General features: G+C 38.3%; 1 protein-coding gene across 1 annotated transcript in view; it reads left to right on the plus strand.

Moving 5' to 3' along the window:
- BPTF (bromodomain PHD finger transcription factor) overlaps positions 1–18,544 on the plus strand; it is a 156,291-nt gene that overhangs the window by 99,968 nt on the left and 37,779 nt on the right. Inside the window, 8 exon segments of the mRNA XM_032870811.1 lie at positions 75–213; positions 3,522–3,701; positions 4,714–7,024; positions 11,436–11,560; positions 12,972–13,100; positions 15,523–15,673; positions 15,981–16,023; positions 18,009–18,255. Coding sequence (XP_032726702.1) covers positions 75–213; positions 3,522–3,701; positions 4,714–7,024; positions 11,436–11,560; positions 12,972–13,100; positions 15,523–15,673; positions 15,981–16,023; positions 18,009–18,255 — 3,325 coding nt within the window.

Here is an 18,544-nt window from a genome sequence, read left to right on the forward strand (position 1 = left end):
AAAATAGATAAAAGCAAATGTCCTTTATAAGCATTCTCATTCTCATTTAATCAGAATGTTTTCATTTGTACCAGGTTTGGAAACAAAAAGGAGAGGAATACAGAGTAACAGGATATGGTGGTTGGAGCTGGATTAGTAAAACTCATGTTTATAGGTTTGTTCCTAAATTGCCAGGCAATACTAATGTGAATTACAGAAAGTCATTAGAAGGAAGTAAGTAATTGAAGTTATTTTTTTCTCTGTTATAGTTTCTGATTTTGTACTATTTCTTATAAATTTGTAGAACATTGTACATATTTTGGATAAAAGTGCTTTTTCTGGAATTTTTAATAGAACATACAGAACTGCCAATGTAGTTTATTAATAATAAACTCTAAAATATTTTTTTAAAGATGTTATTTATTTATTTATTTGACAGAGAGAGATCACAAGTAGGCAGAGAGGCAGGCAGAGAGAGAGGGGGAAGGAAGCAGGCTTCCTGCTGAGCAGAGAGCCCGATGTGGGGCTCGATCCCAGGACCCTGAGATCATGACCTGAGCTGAAGGTAGAGGCTTCACCCACTGAGCCACCCAGGCGCTCCCTAAAATACTTTAAATTGGTTTTATTCTTGGGATTTGCATATCTATGATTTCAATTAAAGATGATAGAATAGAACTTACTTAAAAAAGAGAAAGAGAAAAGGCCTGAGCCACTTATTTGTTTTTCTGAAATCTTAAATTCAGTATTGCCTTACTTCCTAAGGAACCACCTGTCTGGTAGCCTCAATGTGACAGCACCTGACAAAGCCAGGAAGGAAGCGATAGAGACTTCTGTGACCCCCTCCACGTAAATGAGGGAGGTATTAACTCCATTTGTGTTATTCACTAACAACTTTGGTATTCAGAATCACAGAACTCTAGAGGGGAACTGCCCTGTTAAGAGACCATCTATTTTGAATCTCACATTCCATAAGCAGATTATTTCCTGAAGATGTGACGTTACATACAGTTCACATAGATACAGAGGACAGAGCCCTGACCAGAATCCATGTCTCCTCGCTCCCACTGTCCTCTTTGCATGCTACATTGCCATCTCTCTTTTGTTACCTGAGCAGTTTTCAAAAGCAGTTCTCACTCTGCGGTATAATTTGTTCGTCTGTGGTGTGATGATGTGTTCTCTCCTATGAAACCTGTGCTATGGTCACTGCTGTGTGCATACGTAGCTAACTAATTTGACTTCTTGTGAATGTATCTGGTGAATCCTGGACTGGCTAGATATTTGAAACTGTTAATGTGGTAAAGTTATCATTTTGGATTACCCTTTAACAGAAAAAATATGTATTTCATAAGGCTCACTGCAATTTGTGTAGACTCTTGTGTATCTTGCACACAGTAGATGCTCAATGAGTATTTGTTTGCCAAATAGAACTATTCAACATTAAATTCTATTTTGATCTGATTATATTCAAGTTGAGTGTCCTTTATAATAAATTCTAAAAGATTGTTAACTTTTTTATTGCCATTTTGTTGCTCCAGTTACCCAGATAGCACTGAGAATTACAGAGAATTTTTGTTCAGTTGTGCCTGACCTAGTTTGTCTTGTGTAGTAAAATCCAGATTATCAATAAGGAAAACATTTACACTTTTGTAGGTTTATCTTATAACCACTTTCCTTAGTGTACAGTTTCTGTTGTCCAAGTGCTGGGCTTTTATCCAGTCAGGTACCAAATTGGTCTTCCAGCATCTTTTATGCCTTTCCTCTTAGGTGGTAGAACTGCACAGTGCACATTGTTAGCTTAATTTAACTACGGAGTAGGAATTACAGTGAAGGCCTTAGTAACCACCAATTTATTATCTCAGAATTACTGGTCCCTATAAGAATGGCTAATCTAGTCTGAATTATATGATAGAAGCACAGAATGTGTCGGAGAAAACCAGAGAGAAATGCAGTTCAGGGACCTTGACTTAGCATCAGAAGACTAGGTGTTCAACTTGTTTGACTGCTGACTGTGTGTGTCCCTTATCTCTAACCTCCATTCTAACTCAGACTGGATGCATTTGTTTTGCATATTAGTTTATAAGTGTCAATAAAGGTATTGATGTGCAGGGATTAACAGGATCTTAATTAGTAGTCTATATGTCAAGAAGACCTTTAATGGAGAGGAAATTGCAAATATTTTACAATTGTCTAAGTATCTGGATTCTTAAAGCTTTTAAATGGGCTATTGCCATCATGTAAAGCTCTCTTTGAGCAACTTGAAATCATCGAAAACATATTGCACAGCTATTCTGAAATAACTTAAAGAAGCATTGAGTAAGGAGAGTATCAGCTTAGTTTTTGTCCTGTGGTACCTGGGGGTCCAGACGCATCCTGTCACTATTTTCTCTGATTTTTTTTCTTCTTTCACCAGTATCCTACTGTCTTGACAGATACTGAGTTTGTATTTTCCACTCTTTTCCCTTCCCTCAGCCAAATCTTTCTGGAAGGAATCATTTATTTAAATAAGAAGTAGGTATATGTTGAGAAGTCCTTGGGATATTTGGGATCAAGTAAAGAAGAAAATAAAAGGTAGAAAATGCCTGTTAAGGCCCAAGAAAATTTATCTGGACAATAATTCCGTATCGTGGGCTTGTGTTTGTTTTTGTTTTTTTGTTTTTTTTCCCTTATGGAAAATTTATAACTACATGAGAGTAAAAAGAAGAGAAAAATGAACTCCCCTGCAACTATCATTCAATTTCTGTCACTCTCCTGTTAGTTATCTTCTTTTTTTCCTGGAGTTCTTTTTTCCCATGTATTTAGAGCAAATTCTAGAAATCATGCTATTTACCAGTTCCATATATAGCTCTAATTAGAGTAGACATTCCATAACCATCATGACATTACCCGTTCAACGAACTAACAGTATTTAACACATCCATCTTGAGAGTCTCGGTTCCTATTCCAATTACCCCAGTTGTGCCAGAGACACCATTTTACTGTTGGCAGTAAATTAGCTTCAGACAAGGCCAAGCATTGCATTTGGTTATTTCTCTGAAGTCTCTTTTATTCTGTGATAAATGCTGATTCCCTATCGGGTGGGGGGGAATATGTAAACAAACTTCCGTAATTAATTTCACTGGCTCTTGGATAGCCTTGAAGTCTATCCGTGGACTCTGGGTGAAAAATACTTAAGTATTTATCCTTCTAATGTGATTCTTTAACACGAAGTATGTTAGAAACACTGATGTAGACTTAGTGGAGTCATTGAACAGTTGAGATAGTCTCATGTGAAGGATTCCAAAGAACTTCTAAAATGCACTCATTCCTTTTATGCTTTCAGTCAGCTGAACATATTAGGAAAGTATAGACTATCTTCAACTTTTGTGGTTTGTTTTTTTAATTAAAAAATGGTATAAATGCTGGAAATTACTTGATAATTTCCACTAAACTAGATTTATTAAATCGCTAATATTCAGAATACCCATAATTATATATATATATATGTATATATATACATATATATATATATACACACACACATATACACACTCAATTCTTTTTAGCCAAAAATAATGTGGATGAAAATATGGATGAATCAGATAGAAGAAAAAGTCCTCGGAGTCCAAAAAAAATAAAAACAGAGCCTGATTCTGAGAAAGGCGAGGTAAAAGATTCCGATGCTGCCAAAGGAGCAGACCAAAGTGAAATGGACGTTTCCAAGATTACTGAGAAGAAGGACCAAGGTAAGGAGAGTATCCGGTGTGGAGGGCAGCCTGGGTGTGATAAGATTGCACTGGATCAGACTCACACAGCAGAAGAGGTACTGCCTTGTCTTTCTTTGATAGCAGCTTTATTGAGTCATAACTCATGTGCTTTATAACTCACCCATTTAAAATGTACAGTTCAGTGGTTTTTAGTATTTCACAGAGCTGTTCAACTATCATCATTATCAGTTTTAGAACATTCTCATCACCCCAAAAGGAAACCTCATACTCATTAGCAGTTAGTCTCCAGTCCTCCCTAAATCCCCCTTAGCCTGCTGGTCTACTTTCTGTCTCTATGAATTTGCCCTGTTTTGGACATTTCATATAAATGAAATCATGTAATATGTAGTCCTTTGGGACTGGTTTCTTTGACTTGGTGTAATGTTTTCAAGGTTCGCCCATGTTGTAGCATGTGTCAGCATTTTGTCATTTTTAGTTCCAAATAACAGTCCATTTTTTGGTTGTGTCACATTTTGTTTATCCAGTCATCAGTTGTGGACATTTGGGTTTCTACTTTTTGGCTGTTACAAATACTGATAAGGACATTTATGTACAAGTTCTTATGTGGATATATGCTTTCATCCCTCTTGGGTAAACACCTAGTAGTGGAATTACTGGGTCCAGCCTTCTGAGGAACTACGTTGTCTTTTGTGAAAAGTCATTTTTTAAAAACTAGATAAGCTAGGTAATGTATGAGCCCTAAGATATTTTATGACCACAAAACATTCTAAACAAAATCTTCATGAAGGTATGGTGTATGGGGTAACTGTCACATGCTAAGTAATTTTTCACTGTGACATTCCAATTTCAGATACTAAGAATCAGAGTATTTAAATATTTACTAGATGTTTTTAAACCTTTTATAAAGTTTAATTTATATTGAAGCCCTTGAGTGAAAATAAAAAACACTGCTAGCTTTTAAAATAAAAATAATGCAAATTCCACATCGGATACTAAAAGTTACACTTACATAAATGTCTTTGTTTCACAGATGTACAAGAAATTTTAGATTCTGATAATGAGAAACCCTTTAAGGAAGAACCAATGGAGATAGATGATGATGTGAAAACAGAGCCACGTATAAACTGTCACGAAGGTTCTCAAGTAGATGTGGTCAATGTCAGTGAGGGCTTCCATTTAAGGACTAGTTATAAAAAGAAAATTAAATCATCCAAACTAGATGGACTTCTTGAAAGGAGAATTAAACAGTTTACACTGGAAGAAAAACAGCGCCTCGAGAAAATGAAGTTGGAGGGTGGAAATAAGGGTATAGGAAAGACCTCTGCAAGTTCTTTGAAAAGCCTTTCTGAGTCACCAGTAGCAATCAAAGCAAAAGAAGGGTGTCAAAGTGACTCACTTAGACAAGAACAAAGCCCTAATGCAAGTAACGGTAAATCTGAAGATGTGATTCGGGGATGCTCCCAGAGTGATTCCTCGGTTCTTGAAATCGGTGATCCTGATCATACAACAGAGAGACTTTATCCAAAAGATCAAATGTTAGATGATGTCTCCATTCAGAGCCCAGACACAAACTGTCAGAAACAAAATTCTGTTGGAAATGACATAGATGAGAATCTCTCTGAACCTACGAGTCAAGGCCAGGAACCTAGTAAGATTAAAACAAGAGGAAGTGACTTTCTCATTGGTGACTCCAAACTAGCCTGCACAGATGAAATTGGTACTTTGATCTATAAAAATAAAAAGCCACTCATACAGGAGGATAATGGCACCATTGTTTCTCCTTCCCAGAGCCCGTCACTTCCATCAGTACCTAAAAGTACTGATGATAAAGATCTCTCATCTCTGTCAAAAGCAGTGGACTTTGAAGGAAAACTAGGATGTGTCTCTGAATATAACAGCACTTTGGAAAATAGTTCTGATACTATGTCTATTCAGGACAGCAGTGAAGAAGATATGATTGTTCAGAATAGCAATGAAAGTCTTTCTGAGCAGTTCATAACTCAAGAACAAGGTATTGAAGGCTTGGAGCCATTGAAACGGGAGTTTGTTCCAGATAAGCCCCCTGGAAACTATGATAAAAGACCACAGGGTAAGGTAACTGAAGCAAATGGTAGAAAGCCAAATCAAGAACAGAAATTAGAGGAGAGAACTGTTAATAAATGTATTGATCAAGTCAGTCTAAAAAGTAGCGCTGACAAAAAGAATAATGAAAATCGAGAGTCTGAAAAGAAAGGACAGAAAGCAAGTACCTTTCAAATAAACGGAAAAGATAATAAACCCAAAACATATTTAAAAGGGGAATGCTTGAAAGAAATCTCTGAGAGTAAAGTAGTAAGTGGTGACATTGAACCAAAGCTTAATAATATAAATAAAATAATTCCTGAAAATGATATTAAGCCTTTGACTGCTAAAGAATCTACTGTAAAGCCATTCATGAATGGTGATGTCATCATGGAAGATTTCAATGAAAAAAACAACTTGGAAACAAGATCATGTTTACGGAGATCTTCAGATGATGAAGGCGACTACCAAGATGGCCTGGAGACCCTGCCATCAACCAAAGAGTGTGAGAGTGCACACACTACCATGCCTTCACTGTCTTGTCCAGAAAGCAGTTCAGGGAATCAGGTAGAAGATATGGAAGTTGAAACCTCAGAAGTTAAGAAAGTTACTCCCTCACCTGTTACTTCTGGAGAGGAATCTAACCTCAGTAATGATTTTGTTGATGAAAATGGTCTGCCTGCCCACAAAGATGAAAATGTCAATGGAGAGTCCAAGAGAAAAACAGTCATCACAGAAGTCACCACCATGACATCCACAGTGGCCACAGAATCAAAAACCGTAATCAAAGTAGCAAAAGGTGATAAGCAGACTGTGGTCTCTTCCACAGAAAATTGTGCCAAATCCACTGTTAAAACCACCACTACAACTGTAACAAAGCTTTCCACACCCTCCACGGGCAGCAGTGTGGACATCATCTCCGTGAAGGAGCAGAGTAAGACTGTGGTCACCACAACAGTGACAGACTCACTGACCACTGCAGGGGGCACTCTGGTGACCTCTATGACGGTGAGCAAAGAGTATTCCACGAGAGACAAAGTGAAACTCATGAAATTCTCGAGACCCAAGAAGACTCGTTCAGGTACAGCTCTGCCATCCTATAGAAAGTTTATCACCAAGAGCAGCAAGAAGAGCATATTTGTTTTGCCTAATGATGACTTAAAAAAGTTGGCCAGAAAAGGAGGAATTCGAGAAGTCCCTTATTTTAATTACAATGCAAAACCTGCCTTGGATATATGGCCATATCCTTCTCCTAGACCAACGTTTGGTATCACTTGGAGGTATGTACTTTAAAATGTATTTGGGGAAGGGAGAAAGTCTTAAAAAGCGTTATCTAGTAAGCATCTCTCATTTTTTACAGAAAAAAAAATGAGATAATAAGAGATGAGATAGGGGAGCAGAAGTTTAATGGGCCAAGTTAGTAATGGAAATTAGATACAGAGAATCTTGAATTTGGCCAGCTGGGAGGTACTCAAGTTTCTTAAGGAAAAATGTTTAAAAACTGAAAAAAATGTAAGGGAATTCTTTAAAATGAAATTCAGTTTTACTTACCCCAAGACAGAAGAAACATGTCAAATATAGTTGTTTTTGTGCTTTAACTTTCCAAATTATTGCCATGTGTTTGCCTTGGGAATGAGAGAATTACAGACTTGGATAATCACCTTTCTGGAATGTTTGTATTTTATTTCTATTAGGTAATTCATAGAAACCTAAGACATAGGAAACATGCCTATGAATCACACAAAGTTCATCATAACATGGAAATCTTCCTAATGTAATTTATTTGCATGATAAACATTTATTTTGGAGTTCTCTGTTAGTTATGTGAGAAGAGGTATTCTCTGAGATTCCTTAGGGATTTTTTTTTTAAACCCAGAAATAGTCTTAATTTAAAATTTTCTGGGCATTAAGCTTTGGGGATGAGTCATAAGTACATAGTGTTGGCAGTTGTCAGATCGTGTAGTTTTATATTGGGAAAGGATCTTAGAAATTCTTAATCTTTTATAGATGTGTAATAATTTGCCTCTGGCCACAGAGGGACAGAGTTAGGAATAGTTCCCGGTTTTCCTAAATCCCAGTCCGGTACTATATCTGCTCTATCACATTTCACATATCTGTCCTTGCTTTGTCCTTTTTCATGTCCTTGTCTTTTTATCTTTTCATCCTCACAACTGGAAAGGACGGAACATAAAGACTGAAAACATAAGAGTTCCATGGGGCATGCTCGGAAGTCAGGAACAGTCTTGATTGCTTCTAGATTTTGATAGGAACCCGAAGTTATTTCAACAAATGAGCAGACTCCATTTCACTCTAGGCTTCATTTCTGTGTGTCTTTATTATGGTCCCAATTTCTTTAAGTTAAAATCATACCTTTTTTGGTTTCTTTTATATTATAATTAGTATTATAAAACCAAAAAAAAAAAAAAAAAGGCAAAGTGTAATTGAGTATTCTCTCTAAAGGAATTAACTTACTAACATGGCCAGTCATAGTTGGTTTGACCAGGGTTTTTATAACTCATCTTTTGATTTGAATTAAAATATCATCACTCCATTACACATTCAATAGAGACAGCTGAAAAGTACAATTTCTCTGCAGGGCCTGCAATGAAGGATTTGCAGAATCCTGCAGGGAATCAAGGAACTCTTCATTACAGTTCATGGATTTATAGGATTACTCTGCACTTTTCTGCTTTCTTCATTGAGAGCGGTCCCAAAATGTATCCTTGACTGTCCTGCAGGTAACTTCTTTCCCACTGGAAAAGTTACTATGTACAAATACTTTAATTAAAATGACCTGGCAGTTGTGGAGGCCGACCTTTCTGCTCTTTCCTTTTCCGAAGTGGAAGGTAGGCTCAACTGGGAAGCACTTTGCTGTGAACCCATTCCAATCGAGTGTTGCCCAGGGCTCTTATCTGCACGGCCGGGTTTCAGGAGCCTTGTATTGTTTTAATATGCACTGTGGGCACAGTTGGTACCTGTGTAGTTAATTTCTCATCTGTTCATGGAAGGAAATACCGTCCTGTACATTTTAAACAGATACTGCTATCAAATATGTGCTAACAGCTCAGTTTGCTGAAGTTGAGGGAAGATACAAGAATCCCTTGTATCTAACAGAAGCATGGGTAAATATGTAAAATATTCTTGACTTAATGCATTTTTAAAAGGTGTATTGCTGTAAAAACCATGGATGTGAAATGCATTTTTGTACTCACACTTGAATAAGATATGTCTGATGCTTAGAGTAGACGTTAAGAATGCCAAGACGTGCTTGTTTGAGCTTTATTCATGTTGAGGCTGAGCAGTAGTGAAAACTTGGCCACTCATTAGGCCTCTTTTCCCCTCCACACTGTCCATTCCCTCACCTCCTTTTTCCGGGGCCCCGATTCTGTTTCATTATCACTTTGAACCAGTAGTGGTCTCCACAGTGCCGCCCGAACAAACGGTTCTCCTGAAAGGCAGATCTGTCCTGTGAATATTCGGTCGGAGCTGAGCAGCCTCCCACGCGTTAACTACAACTGCAGGGCTGGGAGGGGGACAGCGTTTGTCACCTGGGCACCACGTCCGTGCGAAGTCCTTCCCTTTACAACCCATCCTGTGCTGGATACGTTTCAGAAGCCTCCAGCGGCTCACCTTTAACGCTCTGTTCTCCTCCCACGTGGCAGCACGTTCTGGCTCTGCCGTCCCTCCTGCCGGCTTCGTCTCTTGCTGCGCTTCCAGCCCCTTCCCTCCGGTCAGAGCACAGCAGATGTGGCTGCTGGGAAGAAGAGTGTGCCTTGTACCCCTTCCTCCTGAGCGGATGGATGTGTGCCCTTTGCCCTGCTGTAGCCAGCCACCCCATCTTTGTCCTTTGAGACCCAGGCAAGGCTCTGATCCCCAAACCAGAGCCGAGTCAGGTGCCACTCACACTTCCCTCTGTTAAGCTCCTGAGGAAGCAAGGACAGATCATGATTCATTTCCGTCTCCAGCTCCTTTCAGTCAGTCTAACATGCATAGAAGGCACTCAAGTATTTTTTGAATGAATACGTAAATGGACAGGCTTTTGGTGTGTTCCCCTCCTCCTGATGTCTCCGTTGCAAAATAGAGGTGCACTGAAGTTGCTGTTTGACAGTAAAGAGTGAGCCGAGGAAGAAGAGAGAATAAGAAACATTTCTTTTCCCAAATACACATCCATTTGCTGTGTCCAGAGTTCCCTAGGCGTTTCTGTAGGGTATGGTCGGAAAGTGACACATACTTTCCCCCTTCTCAGGACATCCCTGCCCTGGATAACGTTCCCGCTCCCATTTAAGAATTGTTCTGTCAGGGGCGCCTGGGTGGCTCAGTCGTTAATAAGCGTCTGCCTTTAGCTCAGGTCATGATCCCAGACTTCTGGGATCGAGCCCCACATCGGGCTCCCTGCTCAGCGGGAGGCCTGCTTCTCCCTCTCCTATCCCCTCTGCTTCTGGTCCCTCTCTCGCTGTCTCTCTCTCTCTCTCTCTATCAAATAAATAAAATCTTAAAAAAAAGAATTGTTCTGTCCAGGTTAGAGGATTCACAGGGCGAAAGCGCAAGAAAGGAAATCCTGGTGTCACAGGTGGAGATGGGAATTCAAGACGCTGCTGGAACTTTTTGGTTGGAGCAATCCCTTTCTCTCATTGTTCATTTTCCCACCTTAATGTTTAGTACAGAAAGCATTGCCTCTCAAATACAAGTTGTCTTACAGTTTACCTTCTATGTCTGTTAGAGGAGGAAATTATTTTAGTTTTACAGATTTTTCTGTATTCTGCAGCCAGCCAGTATATTTACTTAAGTACGTGTAGTGTTTAATTACACACTAACAGAGAATTGATACCCTAGAGCTGCTTTACAGTATTTTATGATTAGTTCCATCTTGGGACATAATATTCATTGCAGCTGTAAAGTCATTTTGAAATATCTCTTCAATATTATTTTTAAAAGAATATCTAGAATGTTTAGTAACTTAGAAGAAACCTGAACACAGAGATTCCTGTGTCTCCTGTTCAGTAACGAATCTAGTATTATCCTTTTTTATTACTGATTGTGTTACAGAATTCTAAAACTATTAACTAATGTGACTAGAGTGTTTATTAGTATTAGCAGGTGTTCTTCATCCAGTAGTTCATGTTTTGCAGAACCACCACTTGGATACAGAATTTCTGTCCATTTGGAAAGGCCTTATTGGATTTGCAGGGGGTCTTTTTTTTTTTTCCCCCTGTTTTGTGTTTTGAGAAAATTTAAACAATTTCATTTTGTTTCAGCACAAATAAATCAGTTATGATTTTATCCTTTTTCAAAACTCTTTTATCACCTTTAGTAACACAATTATTTCCCTGTATTTGTTCTTTGTAATTTCTCTAGCACATATTTTGGAATTAGGCTAAATGTATAAAATCTTCATAAACTCTTGCCATGTCAGTCTTAAAAAGAAACATGCTCATTTTACAAATTTATATGGCATTTGAAGCAACTGCAGACCCTTTTTAAGTTGTTAGATGCATGTCACACCTAGGAACAAAAGGGTTATTTTATTAAGGGACATGTAATAGCCAAAGTACTTACAAAATATTAGAATCATAATGAAGACAAGAAACCAGCCGTTCAGTTTAACAATAGAATGTGAGTGTCTGTGTGTGTGCGCACCTGCGCGTGTACGTACATGATACATATGTAGTTTTTCTTGGGTTTTTCTTTCAGGTATAGGCTTCAGACTGTGAAGTCCTTAGCTGGAGTGAGCCTTATGTTACGGTTACTGTGGGCAAGCCTGAGATGGGATGACATGGCAGCCAAGGCTCCTCCAGGAGGAGGGACTACACGGACAGGTAAGGGTTTCTTATTTTCTGTTTGAAGTTGGAAAGAGAAAAAAAATCACTTGGCAGTTCACTTAATTTTAAGCATTTCTGTTATTTATTAAAATACAACACTTGTGTTTAAAAATCCAGCCTTGCTGAAGTTGGGCAGCACGGGCTGTAAGAACCTGGGGGCAGGCAGGGAAGAGGGGGGGTCAGATTAAAAGGTGAGTTACTTTTATATGTGAACCAGTCTGGATTTTTTAAAAAGATCTTTATTGGGGTGCCTGGGTGGCTGTCAGAAAACATCTGACTCTGGATTTTAGCTCAGATCATGATCTTGGGGCCATGAGATCGAGCCCCATGTTGGGCTTCACACTCAGCAGGGAATCTGCTTGAGATTCTATTTCTCCCTCCACGTCCAACCCCTAGCCGTCCCAACTGCCCATAATCGATCACTTGTATGCATGTGCTCGCTCACACTCTCACAATATAATCTTTTTTTTTCCCCCCAGATGCTGGTCTTTATTTTCTTTGTGTTCTCATAAGTACAGTTTTAACAGATTTATTATGGTATAATTTACCTAAAACAAACTGCACACATATATAAGACACACATTCTGATAAGTTTTCAGACTCATGGGGGCGCCTGGGTGGCTCAGTCGGCAGGTGGCTGCCTTTGGCTCAGGTCATGATCCCAGGGTCCTAGGATTGGGCCCCGCATCAGGCTCTCTACTCAGCAGGAAGCCTGCTTCTCCCTCTCTCTCTGCTTTGTGTTCTCTCTCTCTCTCTCTGTCAGATAAATAAATAAATCTTTAAAAAAAAAAAAAAGTCCACTCATGGCCCTTTGTTATCACTCCCCCTCTTGTCCTCGTGAAGCTACTGAGCAGCCTTCTTTCACTGACATTTAGTGTATATTTTCTAGAACGTTCTATGTGTTTATATTTTTCTCTTTCTTCTGGTTCTTTCTTCCTCTTTTTTAGTTGATAAATGGAACTGGAAATACGATTTTAAAAAATTGACATGTATGATTTAAAAAATTGAGTGGATGTGCATGATGACAAAACCAGCAAAATCATCTAAAAAGTTGAAATATAAATCTTTTTTATAAAAAGATTTTTGTTATTGTAGAGTATAAGTCAGTTAAACTGGGACATCTGGAATCCTATGCTTGCTGCTTCTTTCTTCTCTCAGTATTTTGACTGTTTCACTACCAGAAGCTAAGCTGCCCCCAGATAGTATTTTGCTCAGTTTAGAAATTTTCAGTGAGGTAGAAAGTCAGTATTACTGTACTCTAGCAATGATCCTGAAGTCATTAATTAATCAAATGTTTTCAAAAGTTTATTCCATGTGTGTCTCCTTTTTAAAGCACCAGATGTTGTACCTTTTTAGTTTCTGAATATTTTAGGTGGTTATTAATACTGTGTGGATTAAATCACCATAGAAACATCTGAAACTGAAATCACAACAACAGAGATAATTAAAAGGCGAGATGTTGGTCCTTATGGCATTCGATCTGAATATTGTATCCGGAAAATCATTTGCCCCATTGGAGTTCCAGAAGCACCAAAAGGTAAGGAATACAAATAATTCTGTTCTTTTGTTATTGACCTGTTAACCACATCTTTTACCAATTAAAATTTGATTATAGGGACATTTGGATGGCTCAGTCGGTTAAGTGTCTGCCTTCGGCTCAGTTCATGATCCCAGGGTCCTGGGATCAAGTCCTGCATCAGGCTCCTTGCTCAGTGGGGAGCCTGCTTCTCTCTCTGCTCCTGCCCCTGCTTGTGCGTGCTCTCTCTTCTCTCTCTGTGACAAATAAATAAAATCTTTAAAAAATTTTTTGATTGTAATCATTTCCTTAACTCTCTATTCCACTTATGAAAAAGATATCTTCATTACATGAACGATACCATTACAAAAAGATATCTTTTCATTACTTATCTTTACATTACATTTTTTAAATGGTATTTAAGTAATAAACATAACAGGATTTCACTAGACAAACATATCTATAGGCATTGTTCCAAGCACAGGGAGGGTGCAGAGAACTATAATACCTCTTCTAGGGGCACCTGGGTGTCTCAGTTGGTTGAGTGTCTGGCTTGGTTTCCCATGATCTCATGGGTTGTGGGATCGAGCTCCATGTCAGGCTGTAGCTCAGCAAGAAGTCTCCTTGAAAGATTCTCTCCCTCTGCCCCTCTACCTGCTCATGCTCATGCTTATGCTTGCGTGCGAGAGCGCTCTCTCTCTCTCTCTCTCTCTCTCTCTCTCTCAAGTAAATCTTAAAAAATAATAATACCTCGGCGTGCCTGGGTGGCTCAGTGGGTTAAAGCCTCTGCCTTTGGCTCAGGGTTCTGGGATCGAGCCCCACATCGGGCTCTCCGCTCGGCGGGGAGCCTGCTTCCCTTCCTCTCTCTCTGCCTGCCTTTCTGCCTGTTTGTGATCTCTGTCTGTCAAATAAATAGAATCTAAAATAATAATAATAATAATAATACCTCTTATAATTAAGATGTGGAGCAGTGACCAATCTAAGAAGGCATCTGCTGAGTCTGGTTTGTTGTTGTCCTGACACCCGTTGTAGATTCTGGCACATGATTGGTCACTGAACATCTGTTGATTCAAGGGTTAAAGCTGTTGTGAAATACTTCAGTTCTCAGGTAGAAATAACCTAAGAGGCATAAAGAGTGATTCATTTATAACATAACAATTATAGAGCAACTACATGATGAGAACTAGACCGCAAATACATGGAAGAATGGGACTGAGCCCTTGTTCTCACGGAAGGGAAGAAAAGGTCATAGTATTAAAATTCTATAACATGAGAATCAAAACTGTTAATGCTAAAAAGAGTTCAGTGAGGTGATCAGATTCAAGAGATATAGATAGATTAAAATCAATAATCTTATTTCATATGTGCAAAAAAACATTTAGGGAAAAAATCTGTTATGAAATGGGTAAAAAGAGAATGCTATCCTTAGAAACGTACTACTTAATAATAGAAGCTAATTGTCTCCAAATGTATGTGGTTTACATTTTGAAATCTGATTAAATTCAAAAGTTCCTTTTGCAGAATAAATGAGAATAGATTTTTTAAAAAGAACCTCAATAAGGGGTACCGGTCCTAGCAGAGGATGAAAATTAGCATAAATAAAAACAGTGTTGTCATGGAACTAAGACAGCCGTTGCTGGGCAGAGAAACAGATGGAACAAGTGGTTTCTGACATCTTCATTCTTGACCCCAGAGCTTTCAAATCACTGCAGTCTCTTTGGATCACATTTCTTTGCCCCTTACCACTTTGGATAACCTTGGTCCTACTGCTGTTTCTGCTTTCTTCGGCTGCTTCCTAGTTCCCTGAACAAATGGGATGGTTCAGTGCTTGCCTCTTTCTACTTTTTATTTTTAAAATCTTACCATTAGATTTTACCTCTACTAAATAGTTTCAGATCCATTCTTCACACGGGCAACTTTCAAATCCCCCTTCTCAGTGCTATAATGGAAAATAACGCATTGCCAGAGTAGTACATGCCAAGGACACCCGGCCCAACTGGGTGGGAAGAATACAGTAGGCTTCTTGAAGGACATGTATCGATGTCGGCGTCTGAAGGATAAATAGGCGTTAGTTAAGTGAGGGGGACGGAGGCTGGGAATGGGTCACAGCCAGATAGAACAGGCTACGTAAAGGCTCATAGGCCTTTATAAACCTGGCCCATGAGCTCTGACCCACCACCTGGCTTTGTTAATAAAGCTTGATTGGAACACAGCCATGCATACTTGCTTAGGTTTTGTACATTCTAACTCTTCATGATACGAAGGCCCAGTTGAATAGCTATAACAGAGACCATCTGGCCCACGTAGTGTGAAGTATTTACCTTCTGACCCTTTAAGAAAAAGTTCGCCAACTCCTGTTTCTTACGCCATAAGAGGAGATGCCGGAAGTACTGTAATTTTAGAAGCTCTGTTTGCTTAAAATGCTCTGATTTCTTTTCCAAAGAAACACCTACACCTCAGAGGAAAGGCCTTCGATCAAGTGCATTGCGGCCAAAGAGACCAGAAACGCCCAAGCAAACTGGCCCTGTTATTATCGAAACTTGGGTAGCAGAGGAAGAGTTGGAATTATGGGAGATCAGGGCGTTTGCTGAAAGGTAAGGAGTTGGTTCACATGTAAGCAGATATTTGAAGCTTAACTTCAGTATATCCTAGCTAATTTTATTTCACCTCTTGATTCTAAGTGCTAGCTGTGGATGATTTCTTAAAGTCCTATTTCTAATTTTAATGTGTTGTATCTGTTTGTCAGTTTCTGATTATCTTATATTTAATGTTTATTTTTAAACGGAAATAATTTCATATCTTTTTATAATATGAAAATCGACCCGATTTCATTTAATATTTGATACCGGTGTCTAGTAGTGTCATTTCTGATAAAATCCCTCCTTTTTTTCCCCCCTGCAGAGTGGAGAAAGAAAAGGCACAAGCAGTTGAGCAACAGGCTAAGGTTAGTGAACAGAAGAAGGCAGAGGACCTCAAGGCCCAAATGGAGGCTCACCTCAGACAGCAGCGCTTGGCTGTCCAGCAGGTGGGGGAGTTGGTACTAGTCCCACCTGGCAGCAAATTGACATTTTTAGCCAAATTCATGCACACCAAAAGCACAGTAATATATTCATGTGGTTTTATTTATTATCTCTAGAATGCAATGGGTAAGTTTTTATTAACATATTGTCGGCACATGGTGTTAACATTAGCTTGAGGTGTTTGTGGGTAATTTTCAAAGACAGTGTTGTCCTGTCAAGTTCTAATTGTAGGCCATGAAAAAGCAAGTTGTACTAAAACTCTTTTAAGAGTTCGCTGTAATTGAGGATAATTAAGCTACCAGTGGTTTCTTTGCTTTACCACACTATAAATAATATATTATATGTGCCTGAATATCAGGGGCTCACATATTTTCTCTTGAGAGAATACTATTAGAGTTTTTAGCCAACTTAAATATGCAAACTTTTAGGATATAGATGAAATCAATAAAGATCTATTCGCAATATCACTAACTTAGTTACATATATTTAAAAATTACATATTATATCAACCGAAGTATTCATTTCAAGCTACTTTTTTCCTCTTAACATTTTATAAAACGTTCCTTTAAATTTTTGTGCATCTTTTACTTTTGTATACTATAGGTCATTGTCTTCCCTTACATCAGAGTTTTAGATAAAAACACTGTTGGATTTTTCATGTCTGTTCATTCAGAGAAAAAATAGTTGTTTTGTTGTTCATTTTATGGGTATGTTTTGTCATCTCTATAGTGAAACCTAATGTTTTACTTTTAAACATTTATTTTAAATGTTTATTTACAAATAAAGTCAACATTTCCAATTTTGAAGGCATACCCTCAGGAGATGACTACTAAATAGGTGTTCAGTTTCTTTGTTTCCCTGCCTCCTTTTTTTTTTTTTTTTTTTTAACTGATTCAGTCAGATGACATCTCCAAAGTATCCAAAACTAAACTCCTTTTCTTCTGAGGAATGAGATACTATGTGAAATACCTCACATTATATTCAGGCATATAGGATGTTTACAAAAGCGGACCTATATAGTTCGGCTGTGATGTCACTGGTGAGCAGTTACCAGTGGCAGGAAATTGTTCAGCATTACAGTTGTATCTTAGTACACATCCCATCCCCACCATTAACTAGCTCTGTCTAGGCCAGTTACACAATCTCTCTGAGTCTCAGTTTTGTCATCTTTAAGTTAAAATACCAGTAACTCTGTTGGGTTGGTCTGAGCATTAAATAACATAATGATGACAAAGCATTTGCCACCAGGTTTGAAATGAGTGCTGTCCTTGTTCTTACTTGTGGAACCTTATATCGTTGTGTTGGTAAGGTGAGGAAGTGTTAGCAGTCTATGATAAAAGATATACAGATCGTCTTTAAAAACCTTATAGTCTGATCAGATTATACCTCTCTGCATAAAATAGTCTAAAATATTTTTCTATAAGAATGTGTGAGGTGAGTAGTGTAAGAAGTTTAGAGAAGATATTTTACTATAATTTTCAGCTTGCTTACCTTCTTTGTCAGCTTGAATAGTGGCATTTAAATATTGACATGTTTTTTTTAAATTGGATAAGTTAACATCATAGTAAACCGGAAACCTTTTACAGTTCCTACCATTTGCCTCTGTTCTCTAAGTTCTGCCGCCAAGCTACAAGGTGTTTCTGTCTCCAGTGAAATTATCGATGTCTCTTTTATTTGCATTCTGAACGATTGGACATTTGTACAGGCTGTGATTTAGAGTCCTTAAAATATGGCCTTCTTCAGGAAATTAAGTTTAAGGGCAAATTTATATGAACATATTTTCAGAAATATTTTCGAAATTTGATCCGGTTTCTTAACTTTGGAGAAATTATGGCTGGACTTCTTGCAGAATTGTCTCATTTTTATTGAGAACTATTTGGTTCATGTTTTCTGTCCCTGGCTTTTCTAGAAACGATTGGAACAGCAGAAGCCTACAGTAATTGCCGCTTCCACCACTTCCCCAACAAACAGTACAACTAGTACCATTTCTCCAGCACAAAAAGTTATGGTGGCCCCCATAAGTGGCTCAGTTACAACTGGAACTAAAATGGTACTCACTACTAAAGTTGGATCTCCAGCTACAGTAACATTCCAGCAAAACAAGAATTTCCATCAGACCTTTGCTACGTGGGTTAAGCAAGGCCAGTCAAATTCAGGTACACAACTGTTATTAAAGAAAAGATTACTTTCATTCAGGGAAAAAAAATTTCATTCCTTTACTGAAATGGAACATTTCTTTAGAAAATTGTTTTTCTTCTGCAGCTGATTGAGCAAACAAGCTATAACAGTTGGTTTGTTACAAATAGTATTCATTATTATTACATTAGCGAAACTCCTCTCTTACATTATTTCACTTTCAACATTTACATAGTTCACTACTTTGAGTGGAGAGGAATGTTTGTCTTAAAAATACAAAATGAGCCACATTTCATGCATTGGTGCCCT

Source organism: Lontra canadensis, unplaced genomic scaffold, assembly GCF_010015895.1.
Source record: "Lontra canadensis isolate GAN:19392208 unplaced genomic scaffold, GSC_riverotter_1.0 scaffold41, whole genome shotgun sequence".
Lineage (NCBI taxonomy): Eukaryota > Metazoa > Chordata > Mammalia > Carnivora > Mustelidae > Lontra > Lontra canadensis.